The sequence below is a fragment of the Orycteropus afer genome, unplaced genomic scaffold (genome assembly GCF_000298275.1).
Source record: "Orycteropus afer afer isolate SDZICR_OR568_19922 unplaced genomic scaffold, OryAfe1.0 scaffold00008, whole genome shotgun sequence".
In the NCBI taxonomy this organism is placed as follows: Eukaryota; Metazoa; Chordata; class Mammalia; order Tubulidentata; family Orycteropodidae; genus Orycteropus; species Orycteropus afer.
In genome coordinates this window covers 10672723-10689443 of record NW_006921595.1, presented here as the reverse complement: position 1 = coordinate 10689443, position 16721 = coordinate 10672723, and the positions used below count along the sequence as shown (strand labels likewise).

Here is a 16721-nt window from a genome sequence, read left to right as displayed (position 1 = left end):
AGCTGGGCACCATCTAGTTCTTCTGGTCTCATAGTTGTATAGGTTGCAGATCGGATGGTGTACCAGTCGCTAGGAATGATTGTTTCCATTAATTTTGCTTTTCTTCTTTCTTCTTGACGAGGAGAGACCTGTTGTTGCATCTAGATGGCAATGTCTGATTTCTTAACTGCTGTTTCCATGGGTTGATTGTGGATCCAACCAAGTAAAATGAAATCTTTGACAACTTCAATCTTGTCTCCATTTATCATGATGCTGCCTATTGGTTTGGTTGGGAAGATTTTCGTTTTCTTTATGTTGAGGTGAAATCCATACTGCAGACTGAAGTCTTCAGTCTCCATCAGTAAGTGCTTCAAGTCTTCTTCACTTTCAGTAAGCAAGGTTGTGTCATCAGCATATTGCAAGCTGTTAATGAGTCTTCCTCCAATCCTGATTCTACCTTCTTCTTCATATAGTCCAGCTTCTTGGATTATTTGCTCAGCATACAGATTGAATAAGTGTGGTGAAAGGATATAACCCTGATGTACTCTCTTCCTGATTTAAAATGATGCAGTATATTTCTATTGTAAAAAGTCAAGAAAAGAGTCTCACACACAAAAATAAATGTTATTTGATGGTTACCAGGGATGGGTAGGGAAGGGAGGGTAAACTACTAAATAGAGGGGAGACACATATTAACTTGGGTGAAGGAAGAAAAAAAATCTGTTCCTTATGCTCTTCAGAGAGTGGACTGTAGCTGATGGCCTATCATTGTAGACATGGAGAACAAGAAAGAAGCCTTTGAAACTCAAATATGTCACTTTAGCTGAAGTTTTTGTGTCTTCCTATATCAATTTTTTAAAAAAAGACTTATTCAGAAGTGGTGGTATACTAAAAATTGTTATCTCTTCACCCTTCCCCTTCCTACCTCCAGGGTCTAATGCCACAATCACAGGTAGACACTAAGGAGAAGTAAAAGGCCCAGAAAACGAGAAGCTGGAAAACAAAGACAAAGTATATAATTATTATTTTTCTCCCTTAGGCCCACCAGAAAGAAAAACCAGCTCCAGGCAAACAGATGTCAGGGATCTGTAAGGCTGCATCACCCATCCATGCTCTTCATGTCATCACCGAAGTGTTCACTCTGGTACCAGTCATTTGTGCATAAGGGAGATGGCACCTGAAGTAACTTCTAAAGAAGTCTTCCAGTACCTTGGTAGCTCTACTACTTATTAGCAGTGTGACTGAGTAAGCCAGTCAATGTGTCTATATCACATTCTCTTTTCTAAAATGTGAAAAACAATACTGACCACACTGGGTTATTTTGAGATTACAAAGAATAGTGTGAAAGAATTATATGAACTGTAAAGACAGTATCTTATATTTACTAATTTCTTGTGTCTCTTACTGACTCTTCCTCTCAGAGCATCCTAGATAAAAGCTCAGCCATCTGACTGTTTCTGCACCCTGCCTCACCACTGAAAAGATGAAACAGAGAAGCAGTCACTTTGTGGGACTGCTTTAGGGGTCCTGGGACTCCCCTGCTGACAGAAAGTGAATGGCTTATTTATCAGACATTTACACAGCACTTAGTACATCTAGATAGGTAGGTAGGTAGGCAGACAGGCAGGCAGGTAGCTGCCATAGAGTTACCTCTGACTCATGGCAACCTTTTGTGCAACAGAACAAAACACTGTCTTGTTTGGTCCTGTGTTAGCCTCATGATCACCAATATGTTCAAGTCCATCACTGCAGCTACTGTGCCAATCCATCACACTGAGGATCTCCCTTGCCTTTTTGGCCAAGTATAATGTTCTTTTTTAGTGACTGAGCCCTCCTCATGATGTGTCTGAAGCAAGTGAGATGGAAGAATGTTCCGTTATGATCCACACACTTTTCACTGGGTAGTTTTGGAAAGCATATCACCAGGCCTTTCTTCCTAGTCTGTCTTAGTCTGGCAGCTCCACTGAATGGATCCACCATGGATGACTCTGATGATATTTGAAATACTGGTGGCACAGCTTCCAGAATCATAGCAACATACAAGCCATCACAGTATGACAAACTGATAAGTGAACTACATCTAGGTGCACCTCTAACTTATTTGCAAATATTAACCCATTTAACTTTTGTAGCACCTTAAGGAAACCAAGACAAAGAGCAGTTAAGTAACCTGCTCAAGGTCCTTATAAGCAGTAGTACAAAGACTCAAAGTTTACACTCACTGCCTCTGTCTTCTAAAACCATCAGAGAACAATGTGACACAACTGTGACATTCCCAAGGTCTTCCCCTCAACCGTTCTTTCCTGTGGTGTTCATTCAGCTCACACTAAAAGGCAATTGGTAAATTTCAGCGTCGGTAAAGACATGATGATTTAAAATAAATAAATAGGACTAAGTATTTTCAAATTGAACATTTCAATACACAGAGAGCTGAAATTATAAGCAACTAAGCATTATAGTTCTAATTCACTTTTCACTCTCCCTGGCAAATCCTCTCATATTCTACTCATGTGTCTCATGGATTCGGCTCCCTGCAGTGCAACATAATCTAATATCCTGCAAAAATGAACTCTCATCAGGCAACCCTGGGAAAGCTCAAAGACCACCTTAGTTCAGCCCAGGGACAGCAAAGGTGACAAAAGCAAATTGCGTAATTATATGGAGACTTGCCCAGCAATAGAACCCTGCATTTCAAATCCCATATAATCATGAGTGAAGCACTTCCCATTTACTTTAGAATTCCTTTTTGATTTCTGACTTAAATATCAAACCGTAGCAGCACATAAGAAAAGAATGGAGGTGGGCTCGCCTCACAGCCCACAGCCTTCCCAGTCGGAGTTGATTTCTTCATTGTAATGGTCTGCTCAGCTATTCCATCCTTTGTAGCTTCACATTGACCTACTCAGGGCCCTTTAATAACAGGTCCTCCATCTCTGTTGTCATGGAGTCAATTCTGGCTAATGAAACTCTTTATGTTACAGAGTAGAACTGCTCCATAGGGTTTTCTTGGCTGTGATCTTCAGGAATAGTTTGCCAGGGCTTTCTTCCACAGAGCCCCTTGTTGGGTTTGAACTGACAACCTTTACATTAGCAGCTAATCACAAACTGCCTGTGCCAGCCAGGCTCCTCCAGGTCCTCCACAGATATTTGTTACAGAAATAAAATTTAGGACATAAAGAACTCTTTCAGTAAAAATAAACCATATTCATTCATCTTTATCTAGCTAAATCTGGCTTCCACAATGTGTTCCTTTCAGAGTTCTAGGAAGGAAATGTAAGGGAGCAGTGAAGAAAAGCCAAGAGGAAACTAAAATTACTCATATTTTACGAATTTTTAAATAGCAATTCTCTCTCCCACTTACATATTCCTGCATCCACTTCATTTATCTAAGAGCTTTGTGAATAGTAAACATTCTACCTAGCAACTGCATGCTTATTCATTCACTAATTTAATCCACACTTACGAAATGTCTACTGTGTGCTAGGGTAGGTACTTCGTATTTATTATCTCATTTAGTCCTCAAAGGCAGGCATAATAATTTAATTTTACAGCTAAGAAGCTGAGACTCAGAGGTGTTGAATAACATGGCAAGGTCACCCAGCTGACCAAAAGCAGAGCCAGTTTGAATACAAGGTGGTGTTCAACAAAGACAGAGCCTTTACTTCTGTTCCACATATTCCAACAGAATAGTCTGTTCACAGATCACAAATATAGAATAGCATGTCCGGATTTCACCATTTTGCCAGAATAAACTCGATGGAAAAGTCTTTTTTTTTTTTTTTTAACAGATTCTCAAAAATGTCAATGCATGAGGGAGCTGGGAAATTTGTGAGCTTTTGTTCACCACTCCTTATGTATACCTAGCCATAAATTCTAGACTGCACTGATGAAAGGAAATTTGCTGCTGGCATCTAGTTAATTCAGCCTAATAATTTGCATCTGTCTGGTGCAAAAACTTTGTGCTCACTACTATAAGAGACAGAAAGATGTGTAAACAGAACCCTGTATTCAAAGAATCATACATTCATTTAACCAATGAATTAAAAAAAGGGGGGGGGGAGAATAACATGTGGGAGAGAGGAAGGCGATGTTAAGCATGGAATTAGGCAAGCTTCCCAAAACAGAACATTCGTGAAGGTGCCTCTCAAATCCTATCTGGAGGCCTGGAAGAACTGGAGGACACTGCTCCTATTTTCTCTTGAATGGACCCTTACAGCCTTTCACCTCCACCACTCCTAGGAGCTCTGGTGGCATAGTGCCTAAGGCATTTGACTACTAACCAGAAGGTGGGCAGTTCAAACCTACCAGCCACTCAGCAGAAGGAAGACTGGGCATCCTATTTCTGTAAAGTTTTACCACCTCAGAAACCCAAAAGGGGTTGCTATGAATTGGAATTGACTAGATGGCAGTGAGTTTGTTTTTTTTTTTTTCCTTACTCCAAGGAAACTACTCAACCAATGACTTCTCCAACTAATAGGCAGTTCTCAGACTTATTCTATTTGATCTAACAGCAGCTATTTAAAAGTAAATTAATTGAAATATTGCAATCTACAGGGAGCTCTGGTAGCATAGTGGCTAAGGCATTTGACTGTTAACCAGAAGGCTGGAGGTTCAAACCCACCAGCCACTCCTGGGAAGGAAGATGGGGCAACCTACTTCCGTAGTGATACTGCCTCAGCAACCCAGGGAGGAGTCACTATAAGTTGGGTCCAACTCGATGGCACACAACAACAACAACAACATCGCAATTTACATAGACTGCATGTACTTTATAAGTGAACTATAATGAGCATGGTACTTTCACAAACATCATTTAAAAAGTTTAAAAGCAGTACATGATTCTTGTCAAGGAAATCACAAAACTCAGAAAGGCATTATAGTTGCACACAGATAATTCTAGCCAAAGGTACAGCTGAGCCAAAGCTGGGGTGGAGAAAGACACTGAAGCACAGATTAACTTCTTGTTGTTGCTGACTGCTCTCAAGAAGGCTCCGACCTCATGGTGATCCATGCACAATGAGATGGACCATTTTCATGGGCTGATTTTCAGATGTAGGTTGTCAGGCCTTTCTTCCTAGTATGCCTTAGCCTGGAAGCTCCACTAAAACCTCTTGAGTATGCCAGCAACATGCAAGCCTTCTGTGAACAAGTCATAGTATGCTTGAAGTGCGCTGGCCAGGTATCGAACCTGGGTCTCCCACATGGAAGGCAAGAATTCTACCACTGAACAATCACTGCCCTTAAACAGCCACTCCTCGGAAGGAAGGTTGGGCAATCCTACTTCCATAGTGATACTGCCTCGGAAACCCAAGGTGGGGTCGCTATGAGTCAGGGCCGACTCAATGGCACATAACAACAACAACAAGGCTAATTTAAAAAAAAAAAATGTTGCCGTGGAGTCAATGTCGACTTATAGCACCCCTATAACAACCCAGTACAGAACTCCCCCACAGGGTTTCCAAGGCTGTGATCTTTACAGAAACAGACTACCACATTTTTCTCCCACAGAGTGACTGGTAGGTTTGAACCACTAACCGTTTGGTTAGGAGCCTAACGCAACACAATGCAACGCACTGCCGTCAGATCCAACTCATAGCAACCCCTCCTTGGGTTTCTGAGGCAGACTGTGGAAGTAGACTACCCAACCTTCCTTCTGAGGAGTGTCTGGGGTTAGAAGCCTAGAGCTTTTTAAAGGCTGGGTTTCTTTAGTTGGAAATTTCCTACAAGGAAAGGAGATGCCTGCACTACACCTGAAAAGTAGTCTATTTCAAAGAGACCATTTTTCTAAAGACTATCGGGGCACTATGGACAAGGCCATCTCAGTCTGGCTCTGGAACTGGCCAGACCTCATCCATAACAATTAAATTCACAGAGGGCCTTTTTCCAATGAGTTTCAGCATCTCTTAGCCAGTGAAAGTACTCAGTTTTTCTCTCACCATATCCCTGAGAAAGAAGTGCGAGGTGAATTTTATTTCCATGTTATAGATGGAAAACTGAGGCTTTAAAACACTACTCTTGCTTGCAGTTCCTCCAATAGTAGAACATAAAAAGTTGTAGCAGAGATCTTCTGGTTTAAACTCTCCAAAATCACTAAGGATGACAAACATGGCACCTGTACTGCCACTCTCCCTGCCGATGCCCAGGACACACAGTTAAAAGTGTGGTACTCTTTCCACCTGAACCCAGACTCAACTGCAGACTCCTTCTCAAGTACACAATGCTCTAAGCAGTTACTCCGATCAGTAGATGCTGGTCTAGGGGAGCAAAGGTGAAAAACATTTACTACTTATACAGCAGAAAAGAGTAAGGTTAAGAATTCACTGACTTCCTTCACTTGTTTCAGGTACAGGTTATGCTAGAAGATATAAAGGTAATAGAGTTCTTCTTGGTTTTTCATGGCCCTGGTTGAACATTTTGTCTTAGGCCAAATCCAAAAGTTAAAACACAGATCACAATTAACACCCAGGTTTCAACCATTTTCTCCTTCAGGGCAAGAAGTTCTTTCTAATTTAGATTTATATGTAGGGGAGTATCTGCGTAACTCCTTCAGAGTTTTTGCCTGTAGGTTCTGGAATAAAAAGGACAAGTTCAAGTTTAGTTCAAGGGACAAGGACAAGGACAAGTTTGAGAAGCTGAAAGAAAGCCAGTGTGACCAAAGCACAGAGACTCTCAGCTTTACCTAGCAAAGGTGGATGAGAATTCACATGAAAAAGACTTAAGACAACCAAGTTTTTCAGTCAAGAGGATGCTATAAATTTATGCATGTAATGCCTACACCTTTCCTCCTGTAGAAACAATATTTAAAGTTATAAAGATGTAGGGTTTTTTTTCTTTTTTTTTTTTCAATAACAAACAAGATTGAATGTCAGCGATAAGAAATGGAATAGAAACACAAAACATACTACAGACAGGTGTCCAGGAGTCTTGTATCTGTGGGCTAATGGGGCTAAAAATGTCCCCTGGAAAACGCTAGAAACGAGAGTGAGGGTCACTGTTGAAAATCAGAGAATGTGGAGGGTAAAGCCTTCACATCACAATAAAAAGGGGCTTTTAAAAGCTGCTTACCCAAGGAGGTGGAAGGAAGCAGACACAATCTCACAACCAAGACCTGTCTGCTGGCCTGGGGATGACTCTTTGATATTCTAACATCATCTTGGAACAGAAGTCCCAACTGCAAATATAAGACTTGTCTCTGGACTGGCTCCTTGAAGGGAGGAAGTAGACAACAGCAAGTTCCTAGGTAGGGCAGGATGAGTGCACATAAGCAATGTGGAAAAAGCAAACTCAAGATGAAGGTGAAAACTGTAATCCAAAGCACATGAGGAAAGGTAGTGCTGAGAACCAAAACCCAACCCACTGCCATCGAGTTGACTCTGATCCATAGTGACCCTATAGAACAGAGTAGAACTGCCCCATAGGGCTTCCAAGGCTGTAAATCTTTATGGAAGCAGACTGCCTCATCTTTCTCTCACAGAGCAGCTGTTGTGTTGTTGTTGTTGTTGTTGTTAGGTGCCGTCAAGTCGGACCTGACTCATAGCGACCCCTCCTTGGGTTTTCGAGGCAGTATCACTACAGAAGTAGATTGCCCCATCTTCCTTCTGAGGAGTGGCTGGTGGAGCAGCTGGTGGGTTCAAACAGCCAGCCTTTTGGTTAGCAGCCAAATGCTTTAACCACTACACCACCAGAGCTCCTAAGTGCTAAAAAAGCTGGCCAATAAAATCAACATCAGATTAAATGAAAAGAATAGAGAAATGTGAAAATGACTTTAAAAAATTGTGTTCATAAAAATATGTATGTTTGTGATCTGCAAAGAGATAACAGAAGGAAATAATCCACTGTGGAATATATTCTTTGTAGTAATTGAAAAGAATTAACTGGTGCTTTAAAAATAAGGTGGTGTCTTAGTCATCTAGTGCTGCCACAATAGAAATACCACAAGCAGATAGCTTTAACAAATCAATTTATTTTGCCACAGTTTTGGAGGTTAGAAGGGCACTAGCTCCAAGGGAGGGCTTTCTCTCTGTTGGCTCTCGGGAAAGATGCTTATCTCCTTTCAACTTCTGTGGGCCTGTTGTTCCTTGGTGACCTCTGTGTGTTGTGACATCAACCTTCCTCTGGGTCTAAGAGGTTCTCAGTCCTGGGACCCCAGGTCCAAAGAATGCATTCAACTCCAAGCTTTCTTTCCTGGTTGTAGTCAGGTCCCTCTGACCGTTGCTTGCTGATTTAATCTCTTTTGTATCTCACAAGAGAATGACTCAAAATGCAACTTAATCCTGTAGATTATATCCTGGCCCATTAACATAACTGTCTTTAATCCTGCCTCATTAACAACATAGAGGTTAGGATTTATAACACATAGGATAATTACATCAGATCACAAAATGGAGGATAATATTATGTAATTACATAATACTGAGACTCATGGCCTAGCCAAGTTGACACATATTTTGAGGGGACCCAATTCGTTCCATAACATTTAAAACTCAAAAACACTCACTGCTGTCGAGTCGGATCTGACCCAGTGACCTCTCCTTGGGTTTCTGAGGCAGTATCACTACAGAAATAAATTGCCCAACCTTCGTTCTGAGGAGTGGCTGGGGGGTTTGAACCACCAACCTGGTTAGTAGTCAAATGCCTTAGGCACTACGCCACCAAAGCCTCTGTAAATTAAATTTCTTATAACATACATATTGAAGTTTTAAATGTTTAACCTGCACTTTCCAATGAAGTAACTGGAACCTAGTGTGATGACTATATTTAGCAAGACACTACTAGATACAAGGTCCCAGCACCTATTAGCACATATAGAGACTGAAGACAATCTTGGGCCCAAATGGAATGACACAGTGGACATGGATTGTCAAGATAGAAAACATGATAGAATAAATGAATAGTCCTAGAAAACAAGGGCTTTATTAGTAAATTCAGGCTAAAATTAGAATTAACTTATTAAATTTTTCAGCTTTTCTGTCATAAGGAAAGATAAGTATTTACATTTATTAAACAAGATTATATGCATATTGACATGGGAAATCCTAAATAAAAAGATGACCATTTGATGAATGAATAAATGACTAAATGATTGCCCATCTGAAGACATGAAAAAGTTTAAGCATCAAGCACATTCCTCTTGCCTTTTATGATATACTTGAACACTCTCTCAAAAACAAAAAGCTATGAGAAAAGCAAACCAATCAATTTCAAATAATTGTTTCTATAGTATTAAACTGAAAAATTCACTAAGCTGCTCCAATTCCTATAGTATTATGAGCACTTGCTACTCCTGTCCTCTCTCTTTATCAAAGAAGAACATTTGTTGCTTCCACGTGCTAAGAGGGAAGGGGAAATCACATGTTCTGCTCTAATCCCAACCAGAATTCCTTCAGCATTGGGCTTATGGAAAGAAATAGCCCCATAAATATGCCACATCAAAATCTATAAGAGAAAGCTGGCAAAGAGGGTGAATATTGCTACCCTCATGGAAACAGAACTCCCAGGGAGCCATAATGCATGGATGCTAATTAGTCTTTTTTTTTTAAGAGCCAGAAGGAAGTGATTATAGTTCTGAAAAAGTTCTCCTTCCTCATCTATCATGGGAGATCTTAGAGGGGTCCTCAAGTATCAGGCCTGTAGCAAAGTTTGATTTGTTTAGAATCACAGATTATAATGACACGACATGGTGTTGTGAGGTGGCCAGCTCCCTGTCCCAGGCAACATTCAGAGAGCCCTGTGATGATGTGTCACAAATGTGTGCACATGCCTGAGGTGGGAGGCTGCTTGATGGTTGCTTCCAAACCTGAAACCAAGGGGAGAATTCTTAGGCTAGTGCTTCCCAGGGGGAAAGGCAATGCCAGCACAGCCAGCACGTACTGAAAAGGCTCAGAGACCACTTGGGTTGTAACTCCACAGCTTTTTGACAGCCCACTCCCTCTCTACCTAACTGTAGGAGGAAGAATTATAATGATTAACGTGCATTTACTACCATTGATCTACAACCAGCTAATTCTGCCAGCAGAAGTTTATTTAAAAGGAAACCAAGACACAACATATAATTAACTCAAGTTATTTAGGAATTAATTATTCAAGTCCTTTGATTCCTTTCTTTCTTCCTATTTAACTCCTTTTGGCCATTTTTCTATTGACTAGGTTCTCTCATCCATAAGGAAAATGAAGCAAGCAAAACTCAAAGTTATTAGGAGGGCAATCCATGATTAGAAGTGGTCCTAAAAGGTTAGATGAGGGGCAAGAAGAGGTGAGAAAAAGTGATTTTTTATTCGTTTGTTTTGGTTAGGAAGAAACCATGGGTTCTGCAGACAAATTGGCTGAGCTTTGGTTTCCTCTTCTGACACTTACTAGCTGTGTGCCCTGGGACAAGTAACTAGGTCAGTCTGAGTCAGCTTCCTCATGGGAAAAATAGGGATATTAATATCTATGTTGAAAAGTGTTTGCAAGGATTTTATAAAATAATACAAAGAGCCAAATATAGCACGTTTCACCTGGTAGGCACTCAAGCTGCACTATTAAAATTATCTAGAATTTACTCTTTTCATATAATTAAGATATGACTGTGAACAAATGCTCTTAAACTGAGATGCAGTATTTCCCAAGTAAATGTGCATGTTTCAGTCTGTAAACTTCTTGGTGATTTAAATTTGCATTTTAAAATTTATGTGAGTCAAACTTTACCTGTCGGCTTCCTTGCTTGGAGGAACAGCTACTTGTGCTCCTTGAAGGTGAAACCAATTTTTGGGATACTCCAAGGTTCTTCTCATCACTCATCATGAGCAGCTGGTCACTTGGCCTCAATGCAGTCAAAATGCCATCAGAAATCAGAGGAGCCGAAAGAGAGTATGGCGGTTCCTCACAGGCAGGTGGCTCAGCTCTCAGTCAGTATGATACAAAATCATCCTGGGTGACCCAGAGGAAACCCTTAAAACCAAAAGAAAAGAAGAGAGAGAAGGTCAGAGGCTTCAGACATCATCTATAATTAACCAGTGATCGTTTGCAGATAGCTAATCCACTCTACAGATTATAGTGCCAAGATGCATTAGGGGCTGTGCAGGGGGGAAATAAACCTTCACAGTTCTTTTTGGAAATCATGTTCAGGTGGTTTTCCTTGTAGCTTTGCAATACAACAGGCTTAAGGATGTTGAGAAAATTTGAGTCCAGACACAAACAAAATCAATACTATAAAAACCACCCCAAACCAGAATTCCATTTCATACCCATTAGGATGCTGTAATAAACAACAACAGTAACAAAAAAGAAAAGAACAAGAGTTGGCTAGGATGTGAAAAAATTGGAACCATCTTGCATTGCTGATAGCCAAAAAACCAAACCCATTGCCATCAAGTAGATTCTGACTCATAGTGACCCTACAGAACTATGCAAAACTGCCCCGAGGGTGTCCAAGGCTGTAATCCTTACAGAAGCAGACTGCCACATACATCTTTCTCCCACAGAGCAACTGGTGGGTTTGAATCGCCGATCTTTTGGTTAGCAGCTGAGTGCTTAACCACTGCACCACCACGGCTCCTTAACGTAACACCAAAACCAAAACCCACTGCCACTGGGTCAATTCTGACTCATAGCAACCTCAGAGAGTTTCCAAGGCTGTAAAATCTTTATGGAAGCAAACTGCCTCATCTTTCTCCCACAGAGCAGGGGAGGTCCTTAATCCATTTTGAATTTGTTTTTATGTATGGTATAAGGCATGAATCCTATTTCATTTTCTGCAAGTGGAGATACAGTTTTTCCAGCACCATTTATTGAAAAGACTCTTCTTTTCCCCTAATGAATGGACTTAGCACCCTTGTTAAAAATCAGTTGACCATAGGTATGTGAATTTATTTCTGGGACTTTCAATTCTGTTCCATTAGTCTATGTGTCTGTTGGTATAGCAGTACTAGACTTCTGATTACTGTAGCTGGGGAGTATGTTTGTTTATTTTTAGATGGTATGTTTTAAAATCAGGAAGTCTGACTCCTTCTACTTTGTTCTTCTCTTTCAACATTTCATTAGTTATTTGGGGCCTCTAACCATTCCATATAAAGTTGAGAATTGTTTTGTCTATTTTTACAAAGAAGGCTGTTGGAATTTTGATCAGGGTTACATTCAATCTATAGATTGCTTTGGGTAGTATTGACATCTTAACAATATTAAGTCTTCCAATCCATGAATATGGAACCTATTTCCATTTATTTAAGTCTTCTTTAATCTTTTTCACCAGTGTTTTGTAGTTTTTATTGTGTAAGTCCTTCACATCCCTGCTTAGATTTATTCCCAATTTCCCTTTCAGATTTCTCCTAGCTGGTGGATAGAAACCCAACTGATGTTTGTTTTGATCTTATACCCTGCTAATTTTGCTAAATTCCTCTATTGGCTCTAGAAGTTTTCTGTGGACTCTTTGGGATTTTCTACATATAATAAGCTCATATCATCCACAGTTAGAGATTATTTTATTTCTTCTTTCTCAATCTGGATGCCTTTTTTTTCTTTTTCTTGTCTTATTGCCCTGGCTAAGACTTCTAATACAATGTCGAATAGAACTGGTGAGTGAGTAGCACCCTTGTCTCATTCCCAATTCCATGGGGAATGCTCTCAGTCTTTCTTCATTAGGTATACATGTTGACTGTTGGCTTTCATATATGCCCTGAATCATATTGATTCATAATGCCTTGAGCATTCTGCTCTTTTAAGAACTATGTATATGGGATCAAATTGACAACAGCAACTTGAAGGATTAGACAGGCATCTAAGAGGGCAATAAGTTTATGTTAATGAGGGAGGAACAAGTCAGAAAAGGAGGGTGGGAACAGTCATACAACATACAGAATGTAATGAATGTCACTGCACTGTACATGTAGAGGCTGTTGAATTGGTTATATTTTGCCTGTATATTCTCAACAACGACAAAATAAATAAAATTTAAGGGGGAAAATGATTATGTTAAAACCATAAACCAAGACCAACCAATGAAAAGAAATATTAAAATCTCAGAAAATCAAAGTACTTGTAGCCATAGAACTAAATTTCAATGTTACTTTCATATAAACTCCCCAAATCTCTGTATTCATTCTGTATTGGATCAAACAATAACTAAAACTATCAGCAAAGCAATACCAGCCTCTTTATAAAGTTAGCTTTACTTATGTGTGTATGACTAATGGTATCTTAAGTTAGAAGCAAATCTAATTCAGTTAAAAATTGCCAACTGAGGCCATAAAGACTTTTTTTTTTTAACACTGTTTGTTTAATAACAGCGCTGGCTGTTGCTGTTTGAGAAAGGAAAAAAACCCCATGGGAACTCCAAAGGATGAAATGCAGGTGGGGGCATCTGTTGCCATGGCAACACATTCCACCCTGGATTAGGAACACCAACAAAGAGTTTCTGTTTGTGTGAGCAAGTATTGTTCCTTTGTTAAGGCTCAGGTTCTGACAACTGAGAGTATTGGATGAGAGGTAGAGTGTAAAATGTGAAGAAGGGAGAGAAAAGGGCACTTGGGCAATAAAATGAGCGCCCTAAGAATTCTGACACTGGGCCAAATTAGAGGCAACCGATATGAAGAATCACCTTTATCTCTTAACCCTGCCAGATTTCACTCCTGAGGTCACAGCTACGAGAGTGAGGACTGTTAGTAGGCCAAATCTGGTATTTATCTAAATTGGCACAAAGAGTTAAGGCCTCTGCAAGCACCACCCCAAGTTCTTTTCCCCATTCAAGGAAAAGAAATGGTAGAAAATCTATAGCCCCTCCCACACACATCCCAGGGCTGCACTAAGACTGTTGCCTAGGAATATATAACTGTTCCATCCCCCAGAGCCTTCCTGATAGCCTCATTAGAAATTTGATTAAAATTACCAAAACCAAAAACCAAACCCACTGCCACTGAGTTGATTCCGACTCACAATGATCCCCACTGGGTTTCCGAGGCGGTAAATCTTTAGGGAAGCAGATTGCCCAGTCTTGCTTCCACAGAGTGGCTGGTGGGTTTAAACCACTATCCTTCTGGTTAGCAGGCAGATGCCTTAGGTACTGTGTTACCAGAGCTCTTAAAAGCGAAAAGACGTCAAATTTCTACTCTGACTCATAGAGACCCTCATTGCTTTTCCAAGGCTGTAAATCTTTAAGGAAGCAGATTGCCTTATCTTCCTCTCAGGCAGTAGTAGCTGGTGGGTTTGAACCACCAACCCTCTAGTTAGCAGCCAAATGCCTTACCCACTATGCTACCACAGCTCTTGAGTTCCACCCTAGGACACTGCAAATAGTGAACACACTGCTAACTGAAAGGTTGGAGGTTCAAGTCCACCCAGAGGCACCTTGGAAGAAAGGTCTGGAGATCTACTTCAGAAATATTAGACATTGATAACCCTATGGATCACAGTCCTACTCTGACACACATGGGATCATCATGACTAAGAGTTAACTCCACGGCAACTGGTTTAGGGGACTCCATAGGGCTGGGCTGGGACATCCCAGGACACTTAATAGCACCAGAGGAAAGACCTTGGCAGGAGTCCTAGGACAGAGGGCCTCAGCAGAGCAGATTCACACCAAAGTCTGGTATCTTCTACTCCAACTAGGTGAGTTTACTATGTTGACCTCATGGAAATGATAAAGATAAATCCTTTAACGAGAGGTTATTGGGTCAGGGGCCAGAGCTTTTTAGGGGTCTATGAGATGAGGAGCAGGCACATATGAAAGACACTTCCACCCCTCCCGGTGACCTTCCATGGAAAACCTCCCAAGGGGTTTACCAGTTCGAACAATATAAAATAGCTTCCCTGCTTACAGATTGTGAACAACTTAAGGGCAATTGCTAAGTTATCACTTACTTCAAGTTCACTAATCTTAAGTGTATGTACGTTGTTGTTGTCGTTATGTGCCGTCCAGTCAGACCCGACTCATAGCAAGCCCTTCTTGGGTTTCTGAGGCGGTATCACTATGGAAGTAGATTGCCCAACCTTCCTCCTGAGGAATGGCTGGTGGCTTTGAACCACCAGCATTCTGGTTAGCAGCCAAGTGCCTTAGGCACTACACTATCAGAGCTTCTGTACAGCTCTATGAAATTTAACATTTGTAAATATTCACACAACTACCACTTGGATCAACATTTGCAGCAGTTTCGAAGGCTCCTCTGGTCCCCTGGCCATTGACCTGACTGACTGGTAGGGGAGCTGACCTTCCTGCTGGAGTGCTGAGTAAACCTGTCCTGCAGGTACTTGTCAGCATGTCTGAGGGACTGAGACTGGGACATTCCAATCCCAACCTTAGGAGAGCAGGATATATGACTGGTTTTGTGACATCTTCCTAAAGAAGTGTCTGACGTGTGGCAGAATTCAGAGCGCATCTTGCTTTCATTTTAACAAACTACCTGGTAGGGAGGTTTGGGTGGAGAGAAGTTGACTCTCCCCTTTCTCTAAGTCACAGGAGGCCACCAAACCTGACGTTTGTGAAAGGCCAGAAGCACTGAGCTGAGTTCAAAAACTTCTTCTTGAACCACTGAAATGAGCTGAGTCCTCCCTCTCCTAGCATTGCCGCCCACCTCTGAGAAGCTGAGGGTCAGGTCAGGGTGAAACAGTTTTAATTAAAAGTCAAATGGGCATAAAGCCATTCTGGGTCTTCCATTAGCATAAAGAGAGCTGTGAATTGTAACAAAAATTGGGAAGAATAAATGAACATTGATTGCCCAGTATTCTGGCAACAGAGGCTGACTTTCAGACTTATTTTAGAAAAAGTTTTTAGTAGAAAAGAATACATGATCTGGGAAAAGGTACAAAGGAAACATGTACACACCAAGCATGTGCCTCAGAGGGGTCCAACCTAGGTTTAACTGGTGTTCCTCATTACAAATTCTGTAAACCTTGACAATTGTGTCAACTTTTCTGATACTCAGTTTTGTATGTACAAAACAGGGAATAAATACCTGCCCCTTAGTTGTTTGTCAGGATTAAGTAAGAAAATGAGGATAAAGCAGCTGATACCACTTTCATTTCCTCTCCGTGCTTCCTAAACGTAGCATATGTGGCACAAGATAAGATTCTACACCCTCTTTCAATTGAAAAAATAAAATAAAATAAAAATTCTACAGAACTTGAAAACATTTTTATCTTTTAACATTTCCCAAAATCCACAAGTGTGAACAGACTATTTTTAAATCATCTAAGTAGAGTGCTGACTTTGGAACAAGACTTAAAATGCAGAAGGATAAAAGCCACATCATTCATCTTCATCACCACTGACTGTCCAAAAAAAAACTTAATATTAACTAGTAGATTTTAAACAGTGGCATATAACACAGCTACTTATTAATCCACTAGGCCTGGGGATCTGCACTCATATACATGGCAAGATTTTGCTTGAGAAACAGGTTTTACATCCATACTTGTACAAACCTGTATGAAGAACAGGTGGCATCTAGTTCCATTTAATCTATAACTTCATAGTAAAATATATAGATATCTCCTGAATAAACACCAAAATAAATAAATAAATAAATAAAAAACACATACACACACATACAAAAAAAAACATTTTTAGTAGGATATCCATTTCTGGTCTTCTAGTCTGTGGTTAAGGAGCTCTGATGCTATAATGGTTAAGGAATTTGGCTGCTAAGCAAAAGGTCAGTGGTTCGAACTCACCAGCCACTCTGCAGAAGAGAGACGGGGCAGTCTGCTTCCATAAAGATTTAGTCTTAGAAACCCAGTGGGGGTCGCTATGAGTCAGAATCGACTCAATG

At 40.6% G+C, this 16721-nt stretch overlaps 1 protein-coding gene across 1 annotated transcript in view; it reads right to left on the bottom strand.

The window, feature by feature from the left end:
• Positions 1 to 10761, bottom strand: part of OSBPL3 (oxysterol binding protein like 3) — a 119939-nt gene extending 109178 nt beyond the window's left edge. Inside the window, exon 1 of the mRNA XM_007945797.2 lies at positions 10666 to 10761. Coding sequence (XP_007943988.1) covers positions 10666 to 10761 — 96 coding nt within the window. The remainder of the gene's footprint in view (positions 1 to 10665) is intronic.
• Between the last annotated feature and the right edge of the window lie 5960 nt (positions 10762 to 16721).